This window comes from Caretta caretta, chromosome 7 (assembly GCF_965140235.1).
Source record: "Caretta caretta isolate rCarCar2 chromosome 7, rCarCar1.hap1, whole genome shotgun sequence".
In the NCBI taxonomy this organism is placed as follows: Eukaryota; Metazoa; Chordata; order Testudines; family Cheloniidae; genus Caretta; species Caretta caretta.
Genome location: NC_134212.1, coordinates 56,380,892 through 56,398,147, shown reverse-complemented (window position 1 = coordinate 56,398,147; position 17,256 = coordinate 56,380,892). Strand labels below are relative to the sequence as shown.

The following is a 17,256-nucleotide window of genomic DNA, read 5'->3' as shown; positions in this document are numbered from 1 at the left end:
CTCCTCCTGACATGCATCCACAGCCATGGACCTTTGCATGCCTCCACCCTTAACTTCTTCTGTAGGGAACTGGTGCAGAAGGGTCAGTGCAAAGAGATCTATGGGCTGCTCGCTTTCTAGCCCTATGAAACAGCATGGAGCTGGACAGTAACAATGCTAGTGCATCAGTCACCCTGCCTAAGTGACATTTGTAAATAAACTAGGCCTCCAACGAATGTTGCCTGGTGAAGGGTCTTCAGTGCCGTTCACCTGCCCATATGTATAAGAGGGGACAGCATAGTGCCTTCAGCCCACAGCACTGCCCGTCTGGCTGCTGCTGAAACTGATATGAAAAGGGAGGCTGCGGCTCTTGCTCTTGGCAGTGGGTGTAAACCTTGAGCCTTCATGGCCCAGGGCTGCTCCGACGGGACAAACAGTCTGAGCAGCCCTGTTCCTCGTGTGGCTCCAGTCTCAGGGCTGCTGATTACTCCAGCTAGCCCTGCAGAGCCAGCGCCGGTGAGAGCGTGAGACTGGAGGTACGTCCGACTCCTGCATCACTGGCAGAAGCTTGTCCCGGCGATGCTGGGAACACAGAGCCTGGGGGCTGGTGGTGGTTTGCAGAGCCCAGGGGGAGCTTTCAGTACTGGGATGTCATGGCCCTGTGAACTGGGTTTAGGTGGCCTGGAGCCGCTGAGAGTATGTCTGAACTGCAGCAAGTGTGGACGTACCTCAGCTAGCTAGGATCTAGCTAGATCTACTCGCTGGAGTAACAGTGGCTGTGTCTGCCCCTCGTGGCTTGGGAGTAATGACCAGCTTCACCGCTATCATTCCTGGAGCTAGCTTTGGTCTGGCTAGTTCAAAGCCAGCTCAGGTATGTCTGCCAATTGCAGTGCAGACGGACCCGTGGAGAGGACTTGCCAAAGGCACCTTGACAGCCCCTCTTCAGGGCAGAGCGTTACCTGGAGTCCTCTCTGGAGAGCTCCCTTGAGGCTCCATTTCTCCAGAACCCTCCCTCAGACATGCGTAGCCCCTGGCTGTGTCCTCAGGGCTGATTCTCATGGGCCAGATACCCCCAGAGGAGCTGTCTTGGCTAAAGCTTCCTCTGGCTGCTGTAGTAACCGCTGCACCTGGAGGGTTATAGAAGGGGAGCAGAAATGCATTGGGTGCTGCTCTCTCCAGATGGCTTCTGCACCGTGCAGTGACGGTGGCTTCCACACCTGATGGGGTCGCTGTGCCTGTCGGAAGAAGCCCTTGAAATGCCAGTGCCACAGATGCCCCCTGGGATGGGAAAATCCAGCCAGGTCCTCTGCACCCCTGGCATTGTCATCTGTCACGCTGAGCTGGCTGCTCCGCTGACAGACCCCAGCCTGTGCACATCAGAGAGCCTGGCAGAGGGACAGGAAGATCCTGTGGGAGAGCAAGGCGGGGGGGTATAAAGAAACTGGAGGAGAAACGGTGGATTGTGCGCTGGAGGGGCAGGGCCGGAAGGCCTGGGTATTCTGCTTGCTTAGTTGCGCTATCCCAGCTGGGCTCGTGGCAGGCGCATTGGGATGAGCTGCCGCTGAGCTGCCGATGCCTGTTCTGGGAGCAGGGGAGGGAGTTAGCAGGGTGCTAAGGGTTAACAGCAGCCCGTGGGAAGGGAGAGCAGGACCTGGGGCGAGGTTGGGACCCTGTAGCCCTATGGAATTGCGCCTCAAGTGAGGTACGCCAGGCAGCGGTGCCCTGCCTGTGGGTGCCCCAGCAGCGCTGCCTTTGGGCCTGGCTGTCTGTACAATGCCCCTAGTACTCCGGGCGTGTTACGTGGCCACCGTGGTAACTCGAGAGGTTCCTTACTAGTGCTTGTGCCTATTTTTAAAGGCTGTTGGTCATCGTTAGCGTCAGCAGCTGCCCACAATTGGAGCCAGCTCAGGGCAGGATCCGCCCAATGCTCTGGGGCCGGCAGAGCATCAAGCTGCCCTTCTCGAAGCGGGAACTGGTGCAGAAGGGTCAGTGCAAAGAGATCGTGGAGAACCACCAGCCCCTCCCCCCCCCAGGGCCTTGGAGCATGCTAGACGCTAACCATTAGGCCTTGTGCCCTCCGGGAAGCGTTAACCATTCTGCGGCTGCATACTGAGTAGGAGACCTGAGCCCCTGTCCCCTGCTCTGGTCACTAGTGCGCTACCCCAGGGACAGGGTTCTGCGAAGGTGGACCCTGATCCTGCATCTTTGTGCCCCCGACATCAGCAGGTGTTGTGAACGCACAAGGACTGCGGGCCTGAGCCCTCGTGCCTCCAAGAGGCTGGTGTGTAGTAGCACAGCCCTGAGCAGCGTTGGGCCCAGTGCCTGCTTGTCTGACTCTGTTCAGTCTCTCCAGTGTCCCGGCCTCTCCCTGGGAAAGGCACATGAGCCAAGCTGCCCACCTGTCCCTCCTGGGCGACCCTCTTAGATCCATCGCTGTAACTGGGCTCGCCTACCTCGGCAGCCACTGAGTTCTGAGTGATTGCCACTCCTGCCTTTAATGAGCCGTGTGGCTAATTTGTAATCCAAGCCCTGCTGCCCAGCGCTGTCTGGCAGCCAGCCCTGGATCCCAAGGGGCAGCCATCTGTAAATGCAGCTTGTGAATGAATCCTCTCTCTCTCTGTGTTTGTGAGCGTCACCGAGGTGCGGGCGGGTGTGGTTGGAGGACTGGACTGTGCATGTGAAAGGGACACACTGAGCCCTTTCCCTAGAGGAGCCTGGCTGGCTGAAACAGCCGGAGGTTCCTGCTTTGGGCAGGCGGCTGGAGTGCTGGGGCCTGGAGGTCCCATGGCAGTGGGAGAGCGACGCTCGGCCCGGAGGAGGCAGTGGGCAGCATGGGGTCAGAGGGAGAATGTGCTTGCGTGTGTTCCAGCTGCTGCCAGGAGATGCCCCTTGGTGCTTGGGAAACAGTCTAGACAGAGGTCGGGGAGCAACTGCTCAAAGGGGGCTGCACGAGATGGAGAGTTTCGCTCCCCACTCCAGTCTGCAGGGAGTGGAGGGGATTTGCCCCTGGAAATGAAGGGGGCCAGGAGGATCTGAGGAAAGAGACGGAAATGCTGGGGAGAGCACAAGCCCTGGCGTGTGGGTGTGTTGGGGGGAAAAGCCTGGGGAGAATGCTGCTGGGGTACCAGAGATTCCTGGGGGCTGGGAGCAGGAGGGTCCCCCTGCTGCTTGAGGGATCTGGATGGCAGTGGGGATCCGCGCCCCTCTGCTAGAACTCCCTTATTCGACACCACGGAGGCTAGACTAGACTCTGCTTTCCCTGGGCCCCCCGCGGCAGGGAAATCCAGCAGTGATGACTTGGCAGGCGGGGAATGGTGAGTGAGACCATGGAGTGGCTCTCAGGATAGCTGTGCAGGCTTCTTGCTGCAGCTGGGGAGATGCTGTGACCAGATACCGATTCAGGTGCTCTGGCCAGGCATCCCCACCCTGGGGGGTACAGCTGAGGACAGGTTCTCCCTGGCCTGTTCCTCGGCTGCTCAGTGAATTCAAGCTGATGTCATCCAGCCTATTCATTACAGTGCTTCCTTCTCCTAACACCCTTCAGGCGACGCACTGACCTGCATGGAGGGTGATCCTCTTAACGTAGCACTCCCCCTCCCTCCTGAGGGGCCGAGGGGTAGTGGGAATCAGCCAGAGCTCTGCATGGATCAAGCTGTCTTCCCTGAGTCTTGATCAGTGGGCCGTGTAAACCTCGGCTGGGAGTGTAGTGTCACTCTCCGAACTAGAGCACTCCAGTGCCGCTCAGTTGCTCTGGGAGACACTCCCTGTGGCTGCTGCCCTGAGTCTGTACATCTCCCCGAGGAAGTGCTGCTGGGGGAGTGTGTGGGTGGGGTGATCTAGTGGGGATCGAAGGTTGACTAACCCGGGCATTCTTCTCTCTCCTATAGGTATGCCATGGCACTCTCTAACAACCACATCTGCCCAGTCCACAACTGGTAAGGAGCCCTGGTGGGATGGGACCTTTGTTGGCTGGGAGGGGGTCCCCACCAACTGGCTGCAGACCCTGTCATGGCAGGTCCTTTTCTGAGCTGGGTGGAAAGGCCTGTGCTGGGACTGGACTCAAGGCCATAGGGCAGGTGTGCCGGGGTGTTTGGTGACCCAGTACCTCTCGCCATGGCCTACCTGCTGGGTGGAGCCCAGCGGGAGACAGGCCGGGGGGTTGGGCTGAGGTCAGTGACCCGACCCGCACACAGGCATTATGTCTCCGACCTAGTTCTGGCCAACGCTGGTCTTGCCCAGCAGATCAAAGGGAAAGCGGCTGCTGATCAGGTTCGACAGGTGATGGGGAAACTCCAGCTGCGCCCTGGTCCTCGTCATTTCATGTGGATCAGCTCCTGGTTACCAGAGCTGGCCCCAAATATCAGTGTAGCAGCCTGGTACGGGAGTAGTGCATTGGGGGGGTGCTAGGTCTGGAGGCTGGTGTCTTGTTGATTGCGGAGCCCAGTGTGTTCCCCTCCGTGGCATGTCTCCACAGAGGGCCTGTTCCCCACATCCAGAGCTGGATTGTCCTTTAGACCTGGCTCTGGGTCGCTAAGGTCCTCTCTTCATCAACACGCCCCACCCCAGGCCCTGACTCTGGGAGGTGGGGTAGGGAGAGGGGGGATTGGTGGATCGTTCACATGCTGGACAGAGACAGAATGTAGAGAAGCAAGAGCTCCTTGGGTTACAATCCGGACCAGTCTCACCAACTAAGCAGGGTCAGGTCCGGGCAGTACATGGATGGGAGACCTCCAGCAAAGGCCTATGTTCAGCAGCAAGTAGTCCTGGTGACTCAGGAGGTGGCCCTCTTTGGCTGTGGTATTAAAGCAATGCTCCAGCATGGCGCTAGGGGACGCTGTGTTGTAGGGTGTTATTTGGGGGGTCTTGGCCCACTACACTCCACCTCCCCCTGCCATTGCAATGAAACATGGCACACGTCACTTCCTCCCCTGACCTGCGGGATGGCGCCACCCCTTGCTGTGAAACAGCCGCCTGCTGTGGCTCATTGGCAGGGCAAGGCAAGCCTGGCATAGAGCTCATTAATTAAGGGCTCAGTCCTGCAAACCTTTCCGCCCTTCAGTAACCTGATTGGTTTCAGCGGGCCCTCTGGCTTCAAGGGAGCTGCCGATGTGAGTAAAGCCAGTCACGTGTGTTAGGAGCCTGCAGGATGAGCCTCAAGTGTTCAAAGCCCTTTAGGATCTGGCTGGATGACTGGTGCTATATAAAGCCCCCCACCAGAACATGGTCAATATGTGAGTAAGGCGGATCCAGTAAATAATGTAACCCTTGTTTGAAGAAGGTTTCCACTCAAACCCCCCAGAGCATGAAAAAGTCTGCAAATAAGCAGTTCAGAGAGTCATAGAGGGGTGTGAGTTTCCATGGAAAAGGTTGGAACTAGCTACTTTCCTCTGCTGAGGCTGAATGTACCCCTCCCCCAACTTTGCCTAAACCAAACCCACCTTGCAGCTTCTCCTGGTGGATCTTTGCAGAGGGTCAGCCTTTCTGGAAAGTTATGGCCAGATTGGACCAGGTGTCGGGGAGAGGTGGGGGTTAGAAAATTGACTCGCTTTTGGACATTTTTCTGGATCGTGTTTGGCTTGCCGGGTCTCCTAAAGAGCTCAGGCGTGGAAGCGGCGGGGTAGTGTATTCTGGCTGGTGTGTACAGCTCTCAGTGCAAGGGGGAAAAAAATATGCACTGCCATTTCCTGCAGAATATTTTATTTTGTCTTCAGACAAACGCATTTTTCTCCATTGGCTTCATAGCACAAACAGAATGCTGACGATGAGTAATGCTAAAGAGCTTGGTTTTAATGTTGAAAAAACAAACCCAAACCTATGCAGGAAAGAGACTGCTTAGCTCCCCATCTCTGAGGTTTCATGGCTGGAAACCGAGCCACATGGAAACGAGAAGGGTCTGAAAAAATGCCAGTTCTAATCTTTCCAAAGGGAAGTCCTCTTTCACTCTGTGATTACCAAACAGATTCAGTTGTGACTCACCAGCAAGGCAGAGATTGAGCTCTCTAGTACGCAGTGGAGTTCTGATAACCACCAGCTTTCGTTTTTGTTTATGCCTAGTAAAGGCAATACCTTCTATTAACTGCGAAACAGAGCATTAATTATGGAGCTGAGAAGGAGGCCTCCATCTGTAAGGCAGATGGAATTTTAGGCTGGGAGCCTGGATCCTAAGGGAACTGGGTGCCAGACACCCTGTGGTTCTGTTGAAATCCCAGCCGTAATGGTCTACTGCCCTCTATTGGGGAGAATCTAAACTGCTTAGCTGTGTGGCATAGGCCTCCAGCTCACATGCCTGGGGCCTGTGTTTCTGGAGCTGGAAAACATGGGTTCGAGGCCCACTGTGCCTACAGAGTCCTGAGCGGGCGGTGTCGATGCTGCTGGGGTTTGCGGAGCTGCGGCTGTGGTACACGTGTGTGTGAATGCTGGGTGTACGCCCTTATGGGAGGGTGCTTCCCTGTCTGCTAGGGAAGGGCTGGGGGTGGGTGCCCAGAGGGAGCGGGTTGTGCCGTGGATGAGGGGAGTGACTGAAAGTGTTACAGCGGAAATTGATCAAAGTGACCGGAGTTCAGATGTTTGTAGGGGTCTGTCCCTGTCCCAGCTTCCTCCCCCCCCCGACCCCCCAAGTCTGGAAGAGAGCTCGGGGGCATGGTCCTGCCTCCAGCTGGAGCCCATCATGCGGCCTGGCCTGAGGGACAGCCCCATGCGTCCAAGCTGTTTCCATGCCAGGAGCCCTAGGGTGGCTGGGATCTGCAGATAAATATCTGCCCCGCTCAGCACCCGCTGGGCTGAGGGGGAAGCGGTGCCTCCCTGGGATGGCTGGCAGGCGGAGAGGGAACCGTTAGCTGAGTAAGCAACTGACCAAGGCCCTCTGCCACCTCGCCAGTTCCTGCATTCCTGGCCCATCTCCCAGGGTGCTGCTGCTGCATTCCCTGGCCAAGCTCGGAGCAGCTCACACATCACTTTTGTCTGACAGGAAGGGAGGAGGCCTGACCCTGCAGCCCTCTGGGACCCCTTGCCCCAATCCAGCCTTAGCCCTGCAGCTCTGAGGGGCAGCTGCCTGGCCCTGGCGGGTCAGGAGTACTGGCCAGCCTCTGGGAGTCCTGCTGTGACAGGCACTCTGCTAAGCCACTCCAGCTCCAGAGGGGCTATTTGCAGAAAGGAGGGCCTGCGGGAGTAGCTGGGGCTCTCTGCTCTGGAGCCTTGTTTCAGGCCATCTGCAGGCAGAGCTGTGCGAATCAATGGGAATGAACTGCCCTTTGCCCAGCTGGATTTGGCAAGCCTGTGCTTTGGGCCTACCCGCTGGGTGGCAGGGCCCTGGGAGTGAGCACGGGACAGGCTGTGGAGAGGACAAAGGCCCACTCTGAGCCGGACAGAGCCAGGAGCCAACCCCCCCAGGACCGGATCCTGCCTGGTCTTCCAACCTAAGCAGGGTCCAGCCTGTTTGGTACCTGGTTGGGAGACCTGCAGGACCGGCTCTGGTGATGCAGGAATTGCTGCTGTTTCCTGAGTCAGTACAGAACCAGTGTCCAAACATGGTACTAGGGGCACTTTCAGCTGTGACCTAGAACCCAGCCGCTCGTCCCTTGTGGACACGAACCCTCCCTTTCCCCCTGCCCCTTTTCTGGAGAAATTGGGGTCTCGGCTTTGGTAGCTGTGTTCTGTCAATCACCTGCGTGGTCACTTGGCCACGGTGGCTTTCTCCGCTTTCCATCCTCAATGGCTGTGCAGCATTGCTGTGTGCTGCTGAACAGCTCTTGGACCCTGGCCCAGAGGTGGCTGCGTTACAGGGCTGGCTGCAGCAGCTCCTCATGGGTTTGTTGTGGGTGCTTTGGGAGTCCAGCCTGAAGGACGCTATAGAACTCTGTCATGATCATTTAGCATGGGAGCCGGATGGGCAGTCCCCTGCCACAGATGGGGAGCAGCAGCCTGGGGTGGGGAGGGGGGTGGTTCCGCTGGGCCCTGGGGGGTCTGCGAGCAGCCTAAGCAGTGCTACTTCCCTCTTGAGATAGGGAGGAGATGTTTCGCCCCGTGCTGTCAGAAGATGAGGGGAGGGGGCTTTGGGGCAGGTTCCCAGAGCTCTGGGCTGCCAGGAGCTTAGCTGGAGGGGGCTCCGTCCCTTTGCAGCAAGCACGGGAGGATGGCAGTTTATGCAGGGAATTCCTACCCCTCCGGTTCCCCACCCCCCACTCCACTGGAGCCCTCCCCATCACCCTGTCTGGAGGCCTATCCAAGCTTTGAGCTTCCTGAAAATTGATGGAGCTCCCTGGGGTAACGCTTCTGCCCATACCCCCACCGCCCCCACAGACCTGCCCTTTCCACCCTGAGTAGCCCAGTCTATCCCCATCCCACCCCAGACAAATGGATTCCTGCTCTGTCCCCCACACCTTCCCTCCCTTCCCCACCTCTCCTGCTTTGCCTGGAGGAATGAGCCAAGGGTCATAAGTCAGGATGGTCCGGAGTCCTACTCCCAGCTCTTCCACCAACTCCCTGGGTGACCTTGAGCAAGGCATGTCCCTGCTCTGTGACTCAGTTTCTCCATCTGTGCAATGGGGATAATAGCACTCTCTTACTGCCAGGGGTGTTGGGAGGGTGAATAATGTCTGTAAAATGCATTGATCATACAAAGGGCTGTGTAAGTGTGGAATGTTGTTAGAGGTGTGACTGTCTCTCCCTGCATCCCTTGTTGGTGAGACACACGAATGGCTCCCCTGCAGCCATCTCTGGGCTGGAACATGTTTCCCTGGGGATGCCAGTCCCTCATCGCTCCCTTCTGCACACAACCCTTTATCCGGCACTGCCAGCACTGGGGGATGGGAAGATAACTTGGTGAAGGGGTATGGGCAGAAAAGGGCAGAGTTAAGGTTAACACGGATGGGCTGTGGTGTCCGTAGTCCTGGTAATGGTGGGGGATGTGGGAGGATAGGGTATGTGCTGTTAGGTGAGTTAACTTTCCATTTCCTTGTGTGTGTGTGTGTGCATATACACATAGCAACCTGAACTGCTTCCCAACAAGATTTGTGTCAATATAAGCAGTGATTATTCATCTGAAGCCTTCTCTGGGTGGAGCATGAGAGCTGTTTCATAGTGAACAGTGACAGTTTTAGGACAGGAAGTGAAGAATGCCACCACGTCCAGCTGAACAATCCAGGGAGAACAGAAGCAGCAAGATGTAACCGCTCCAGGTGGCATTTGGCCAAGTGTGTGGGGTTAATGCCCCAACTTGCCTGGATGCTGCCTAAGCTCTTTACTGTGGACACTGCCTCCTCTAGCAGGGCAGTGCCTCCTTGACATGGGGGCACAACTGACTCCAAGGGAAGAGACCCCGTACTGCCTAGCCTTCCTGAAGCTCTGGAAGGTCTCTCCTCCTTGGACTGGCCTGGCCAGCTCTCCTCCGTCTCTAGGGCCTGCTGTGAGGGCTCAGTGTTGGTGACTGGCTTGGGGAGAGCTGTCTGACGAGAGATGGCAGAGGAGCTGGGTCCCTGACGGGGACAGGGCAGCACAGGAGCCCAGGGCCTGGCCAGATCAGCTTGGATTTGGCTCAGGGGACCAGGGGCCTTCTTTGCTCCATGTGTTGTTCCACCTGTCAAGGCACTGGGGCAAAAGGATTGTTAACAGGTTCTTCAGGACCCACTGGCCTGGCCTCTGCATCTGCTGCTGCCGGTTCTTGGCTGGTTTGTCAGCAAAACCTGTCGTGGTGGCAGAATTAGGGGCGGGCTGGTTCCTTTGCCACCTGGGGGCAATTGTCCCTTCTGCCCTGGAGCCAGCAGGTTCCTGCGCTTGAAGGGCAGCCCTGTGGAGGAGCAGAGTCCCTGGTAGAGCTCCATCCACCAGAGCTGTCTGCAGGACATCCCACCTGCCCTCTGGGGACAGCCTGGCCTCTGCCTCCCCCCCACCCCCCACCCTTTCCCCCCAGAGTCCTAGCAGGGTTGGGAGAGCGGCCTGGATATATACCCGCCAAGGAGCCCAGGCTGCAAGCGACCCTGCTTAGGCCCCTCTGGGCTCCACCGCTGCCGGGGCCTGAGCGCTGTTACTCAGGGCTCAGCTACCCATGGGGCTGCACTGGTTTCACGAAATGGGTATTAAAATTGATGTAAACCAGAGGTCCAAGCACAGTGACAGAGCTGGGCCCACACTGGGGCAGCAGCTGTTTCACTAAATCGCTGCAAAAACTGAGCATAGGCCAGGCCAGAGGTGTCTTGGTGCCAGAGGCTCCCAGGTGGCTGCTGTGTCACAGAGAGGATGGGGGCGGCTGCGCTGTAGCGGGGGAGGACGGGGGGTCGTGGGGCGGCCGCGCTGTAGCGGGGGGGGGGACGAGGGTCGTGGGGCGGTCGCGCTGTGGGGGGGGGGACGGGGGTCGTGGGGCGGCCGTGCTGTGGGGGGGGGGACGGGGGTCGTGGGGCGGCCACGCTGTGGGGGGGACGGGACGGGGGTCGTGGGGCGGCCGCGCTGTGGGGGGGGGGACGGGGGTCGTGGGGCGGCCGCGCTGTAGTGGAAGGGGACGGGGGTCGTGGGGCGGCCGCGCTGTAGCGGGGGGGGACGGGGGGTCGTGGGGCGGCCGCGCTGTAGCGGGAGGGGGAGGGGGATGGGGGTCGTGGGGCGGCCGCGCTGTGGCGGGGGACGACGACGGGGGTCGTGGGGCGGCCGCGCTGTAGCGGGGGGGGGGGGGACGGGGGTCGTGGGGCGGCCGCGCTGTAGCGGGGGGGGGGGGGACGGGGGTCGTGGGGCGGCCGCGCTGTGGCGGGAAGGGAACGGGGGTCGTGGGGCGGCCGCGCTGTAGCGGGGAGGGACGGGGGGTCGTGGGGCGGCCGCGCTGTAGCGGGGGGGGGAGGGGGAGGGGGACGGGGGTCGTGGGGCGGCCGCGCTGTAGCGGGGGGGGAGGGGGGTTGCCGGGTGTCTGCGTCGCTGTTGTGGGATGGGGTTCCTGGTGCTTTGCCATGCAGAATTTGGCAGCGTGGGAGGCTGTCTGAGTACCAGCTCATTCTGTGTGATGACATTCGGTCAGTTTTTACCTTGGGCAGCTCACAGGTCCCAGTGGCTGCCCTGCGCACACAGCCTCTCCTGTGCATCTGCCACACGCTCAGAGGGGGCAGGGAGGAGGCACTGGGGCCAGGAGATCCCTGGGAGTCAACACTAGCCGTTAAGGAGGACTTGGAGAAACCATCACCTCTGCCAATGGAAACTCAGCAGCCACACGAGAGAGCAGCCAGAGCCAACCCCGCGAGTCTGACTGGCTTCACACACAGCAGCAGGGATCTGAACCCTGCCATGCACGGCTCTCCTAGAGGCAGCGCTGGCAGAGATAGCTTTCTCCACTGGCTGCTGCACGGAGACCCAGGACCAGCGCGGCTACAGCTCCGCTGCACACACACAGACCTGTCTGCCTGGAACAACTGGGAAGGGCCTCAGCTGGTCAAATGGGAAGAGGTGTGGGCCATCTTCCTTCCTTCCTCGCCCCACTGCTTCTGCAAGCCCCCCGGGGCGCACGTGTGCCCTGCCACAAGAAGACAGGACCCACAGAAAAGCAGCTCATCCATGGAGGGGTGTGTGCGTGCTCGTCTGCTCTAGCATTCGAGAGCTGTATAGGCTCTCCCACTGGACAGCCGTTCCTCTGCCCACCTGGGACCATGTCTAGGGTGAGAGGGCAGCATCTGGGGGCCCATTTGAGGCGATCAGGTGGTTCCAAGTTCCCCTGGAGGGTCTGTAATGATGCACAGGACTCGGAGCTGCGGCCATCACTGTTCACAGGCATTCCTGGGGCTGGGGCTGGCTGAGAAGTGGCAGCTGTCTGATTTCAGGGAGGCTACTCGTCGATGACGGGGGGTGGGGGACTGGGACTGGACTTGCTACCCATGAGGTCCCTTCCCGTCCCGTGTTCAGGGGGTTTTCTGGCTCTGCATATTGACCTGGCTCTTCTGGTCCCTCCCTGACAGCGACTGCTGATTGGCTGGAAGTTAGGGGGCGCAGGGTTCCAAAGCTATACATCCTACCCTGGGTTTGGCCTGGCGGCTTGGCTTGTGTCCCTCTGATCGTGTACGGCTCTCTCAGCGATTTTTATGGCTGTTATCCCGGCCTTTCTTTTCTCTGCAATGCAGAACTTGGCTCAGGACTTGCCCTTGGCCCTCCCTTCCTGTCCTGGCCTCTTGCTCTGGTTTCCATCGAGGGGCAATAGACCCACTAGTTCCAAAGAGCCATGTGTGACTCCTCCCTGCCTGCACAGAGAGGCTGTAGCTGTAAATCCTCTTAGTGAGGGTCGCCTCTGTCCACAGGCATGTGGGGATGGGCCACAAGATGGACTCATCTCCCCAGGTGTGAACCGCGGGCCATTCCCACGTAGTGAGCAGCCAGCTGCCGAAGGGGCTGTATGTATACGCACAGCTAGGAGCCCTGGGGAGAGGTCCCATCAGGCCTCTGGCTTTATCTTCAGCCCACCTGCCTGGCTCTTCGGGGCTCCTTGGGGAGCGTGCTGTGAAACGAGGATCCCCGCATGTTTGCCCTTGCTGCTCCACACTGACACGTGGCTTTAGTGAGCAGATGGGAGCGTTGCTGTGTCTCTGGTTTTGTTTGATGGGGAGGAAGGAGTTACGCCCCCTTTCCCAGACTGCTTGGGCACAGTTAATGGCAGCCCATCTCCATCTGCTCTTGGGAGATGGGGACTAAACTGCTGCAGGAAACCCATCCTGCTCCCTGGCTCCAGGCCCTGGGGTGGTTTGGCTGGAGCTGTCCAAATGGGCATTGCCCCATGAGCCACTTCCTGGCACAGGACTGTGGACTCAGCTGGGCAAATCTGATTGGATAAAAGGAGAGCTGATCTGAACGTCAGCCCAAGACTCGAACTGCCCTGCAGCTTCTTCCGGGACACAGACTGAGCCTGTCCCGAGGATGGATTCGGGTTCATTTGTAACTCTCTGGGGGCTTCTAAGCTTCCAGGGTCCTGCTGGAAGCAGAGGGGTTCAACCCCTGCCAGCGAGCCATGTCCTGCCTGTGGCATCTCCTCAGGGAGCCTGACAGCTCAGCTTGGTGGGTCCAAGAGTTTCTGATTGTTTGGAGCAGCATCCAGACGCCATGTGAGCTGAACCTCAGCGCTCCCTTGAGTTGTGCTTGATGCTATCTGTATTGATCCTGGGGAAACTGCAGAGGGGTCAGGTTGGGGGGAGGGAGGACTCCGCCCCCAACCCCAGAGTAGCTAGAAGAGTTTTGCTAAAACGATTTGCAGCAAAATCATTAGCAGCGCTGCTGTGTCACTGGTAAGCTTCTGTGCGGGCGTCCCGTTGAGCCAGCCGAGGTCAGGCCCCAGTTCTGGGCTGTGTTAGCTTGGCTGCAGACGCAGGCAGACGGCACTGTATGGGGTCACGTTGGGCTGATTTTCTCTGCAACCAGCAGGGCTGGGAAACTTATTTTAATGAAGGCTTAAAATCTGCAGAAAGTGGTGGGCTCAGCAAGTCTGGTGCCCGACACATATTGATCCCTTATCTAATGTGTCTTGTTCCCTTCTCCTCAGGAATTATAACCAGTCCTGTGGGCTGGATGGCCCCATTTCGTGCTGCACTCTGGATCACATTCCTCTGGTCAGGTAAGAGCAAAAATACCCCCAAATGGCACAGCAATCCAGTAGCTGCTGAACCGGTCCAGTGCACATGTGTGGGCGGTTCCTGGAACTGTGGGGGTGAGGGGCAGGTTGTTCCTGGAACTGCAAGGAGCTGCACTCCTGTGGCTGTCAGCAAGACCTGTGGCTTGCAGCGTCTTGCTGACAACTTTCCCTCTTGCCCAAGGGGGCGGATCTCAGCTGCCTAATTGTGGCCGTGAGTGCCACGTGCTCGTTAGCAAAGAGGTCGCCCTGTGGCTGTGTCTCAGTTAGCAGCAGCTGGGTGATTCCAGTGCTGAGTGGGGGTGATGGTCAGGTCTCCGAGGCAGCTGGTTGGCAAACCCTGCAGCTGGCAGGACCTGCAAGTCCAGGCTAGATTCCTGCCAGTCATTAACAGGAGCCTTCTCGAGGAGCCAGAGGGGAAACAGCTCCAGGACAGGTTGCAGGGTGGGGTTAGGATGAGGTCTGGAGGCATCTCCCTGGCTGTGGAGCTTGTGGCATAGGGAAGCCTGGTGCTCCATCCCCCCACCCCAGTGGTCTGCTGTCCCTCCACAAACTCCACCCCTGCGGGGTTGTGTGTGTGTGTGTGGTGACTGGTTTGTGTGGAGCTGGTCTCTGAGGGGAAGGGTGGTGTGTGTGTGGTGTTTGTGTAGTGGTGTGTGTGTGTGTGTGGTTGATGTGCTCTGTGCAGAGGTTTGTGGCTGGGGGGTGGCGTGCACACCTGGGGATGGAGGGGGTGCTGGATGCATGGAGCGGTGGTCTCTGGGAAGGAGTCTTGGGGCATTTCTGTAGTGGCTGGGAGCGTCTGCAGAAAAGACCCCCTAAGCATGTGTTTGTGGCATGCTGGCTGTGAGCAGTGTGTGTGTGTTTGTGGCTTGGGGGTGCGTGAGCAGTGTGTGTGTGTTTGTGGCACGCTGGGTGTGAGCAGTGTATGTGGGGCATGGGTGTGAGCAGTGTGTGTGTTTGTGGCATGCTTGGTGTGAGCAGTGTGTGTGTGAGCGGTGTGTGTGTGTGTGGCACGCGGGGTGTGAGTGGTGTGTGGGGCATGGGTGTGAGCAGTGTGTGTTTGTGACATGGTCGGTGTGAGCAGTGTGTGTGTGTGTGTGTTTGTGACACACTGGATGTGTGAGTAGTGTGTGTTTGTGGACTGTGTCTGTGAGCTCTGTGGGGGGGGCACGGGGTGTGAGCGCGGTGTGTGTGGGGCACGCGGGGCGTGCGCGGTGTGTGTGGGGGCACGCGGGGCGTGCGCGGTGTGTGTGGGGGCACGCGGGGCGTGCGCGGTGTGTGTGGGGGCACGCGGGGTGTGGGGGGGGGCACGCGGGGTGTGCGCGGTGTGGGGGGGCACGCGGGGTGTGCGCGGTGTGTGGGGGGCACGCGGGGTGTGCGCGCGGCTGGGATGGGAGGCCAGCAGCAGTGCCTGTGGCAGAGGAGGAGGGGCCGGGGCCGGCTCGCATGAAGTAGAAGTGGGTGCTGCCGTTGGAATTTCCCCTTGGCTTCCTGTTTGTGAAGTGGGGGAAAGGTCAGGTGCGCTGGAGGCTCCAGCTTGCTCCCAGCTGGGGAGAGACCGCCTGGAGCCACACACACACCCGCCCTCCCGCCCCAGGGCCTCTGCTGGGCCAGGCTGTTGCCAAGGGAGTCGTCACACCAGCCCCCTCCAAGCCTCCCAGCTAGTCCTGATCTGGGGAGGGGAAGGAGAAGGGGGGAGGGGTGATTGGCCCAGGGAGGGAGGGGTCCCTGGCTTGTGTGCGTGTGGTGGCTAGCCTCAGGGGCCGTGTCTGAAGTGCTGGTTTGCCTACACCCACCTGGCCTGAAGTAAGACATTCCCGAGCCCTCCCCTTTGCCAGGCACAGCGCATGTGGCCGGTGCCCTGCTGTCCAGGGCAGCCCGTCTCCGCCCCATAGCACCTGGCCATGGCTCTGCAGAGCGTGAAGAGGCAAGGGGAGCAGCTGGTGCTGTATGCAGCATCCCTCGCCCTGTGCGGGGCTCTCTGAGGGGGCAGGTTATGACAGGGCACTCTCTGAGGGCATGGGTGGAGCAGGCAATGCCCCAGCAACCATGGCACTAAGGCATAGCGCCCACCCTCCCGCTTGGCAGCTCAGGGGTGCTGGCCAGGACAGCAGCTCCAAGGATCTCCAGTTTGCACAGACAGGATCCCAGCTAAGGGGTGGCACTTCCCCCCGTCCTCCTGTGGTACCCACACTGGGGTTGGGCCCCAGCCCTGGTCCTGTGGCCTGGAGGTGAGAGCTGCCTACCGCTGCAGGTGGGCACCAAAGGAGTGAAGAGCCTCCTGCGTCCACCAAGCATCCCCCTGCGAGTCCAGCCCATCAGGGACCTGGCTGCAGCATGATGGCCGTGCAGTGTGGGGGTGTGCCAGCTGTGAGCAGCCCATCCCACTCCAGCTCCAGCGCTTCCTGATGAGACCCTGTCCTGTGCGCCCTCAGCACCACATCTAGGCAGCCTGGAGCGCCACACAGGGGGAGGGGATGGCAAATGGCCACGGATCAGCCAGGGGGGAATGGAGGGAGCAAGTGGGGCAGCAAGGCCAAGACTGGGAGGGCAGCTGCCCCAGCTATTGGCAGCACTGCCAGCAGGCCTGATTCCCCTGGGCTAGTGGCCCACCCAAGGCCCAGTGCCATGTGGCGTCTCTAACAGGCCCTGTCTGCTCTCCCCAGCAAGTGTGGCACCTTCCCTCCGGAGAGCTGCTTCTTCAGCCTGATCTGCAGCCTGGGCTCGTTCATGGGTAAGTCCGGGCTGCTTGGGGATGGGGACGCAGAGCTGCAGAAGCTCAGCCGTCTGGGGCAGGGCTGCCCTTCCCATACACAGGCCACCAGTTCTCCGTGACCTGTTGCAGCTGATGGGGGAGGGTGCAGGGCCGGGGGGGGCGGGGGCCACAGGCTCCTGGCAGCTGCTTGCTTTGCTGGTGCCTAAGGCTGAGCTGACCCAGATGCACCCGCTGCAGAGCCCAAGCCGAGGGGCTGAGGAGGGCATGGCCCAGTGGGGTCAGCACTGAGCTCAGACATGGGATTCAGCCCGATGGGAGGGCAGGGGTGAGCGCCGGGGCAGAGGCTGATGCAATCTGCATGGAGAGGGGGCGGCTAGGGGCAGCGTGCAGGGCACAGATGTCCATGTAGGGAGGAGTGGGGGTTCGTAGGTGTCTGTTTGCATATAAAGCGAACCAGACCCAGGTGCCCTGCTTGCGAGAGCTTCCCACTGTAGGGGGCTCGTGCAGGAGGGCGGGCAGCATGGCTACTCCCCAGCCTGTCCTGGCCCTAGAAACGTACCCCCCAGGGATGTGCAAGGACCCTGTTGCTCCGGGGAAGTCGGGGGGGGGTGTGTGGATTTCTGGTCCTTGACCCCTTGCTGCTGAGTTCTGTGGTTTAGTTCTCTGTGTCGAACTCCATGTCAAATAACTACTGCAACCTGGCATCAGTGTCAAAACCCCCGGCCCACTGCAGCCTGTTAGAGCCCCAGCAGCTTGCTGTGCGACTGGTGCCTCCCACAGCCTGGCCCTAGGAGAGCCGTGCATGGCAGGATTCAGTTCCCCGCAGCTGTGTGTGAAGTTTTAAGTGTCAGATCTGGCCGGAAGCATTGAAAACTCTTCAGCACAGGGCCTTTGGGTCTGCATGGTACCCATGGGGAACATTTAATCTAAAATCTTTGCTCTCCTCGCCTTCCCGGCTTTCAGCACTAGGAGCAGGAGC

At 59.6% G+C, this 17,256-nt stretch overlaps 1 protein-coding gene across 3 annotated transcripts in view; it reads left to right on the top strand.

Annotated features, from left to right (window-relative positions):
* The window catches only part of LOC125640322 (transmembrane protein 150A-like), a 31,650-nt gene that overhangs the window by 2,359 nt on the left and 12,035 nt on the right, over positions 1-17,256 (top strand). For all 3 annotated transcript variants that reach the window (XM_048858786.2, XM_048858785.2, XM_048858784.2), the window contains 3 exons: positions 3,867-3,914; positions 13,472-13,543; positions 16,228-16,295. In XM_048858786.2, coding sequence (XP_048714743.1) covers positions 3,867-3,914; positions 13,472-13,543; positions 16,228-16,295 — 188 coding nt within the window. The remainder of the gene's footprint in view (positions 1-3,866; positions 3,915-13,471; positions 13,544-16,227; positions 16,296-17,256) is intronic.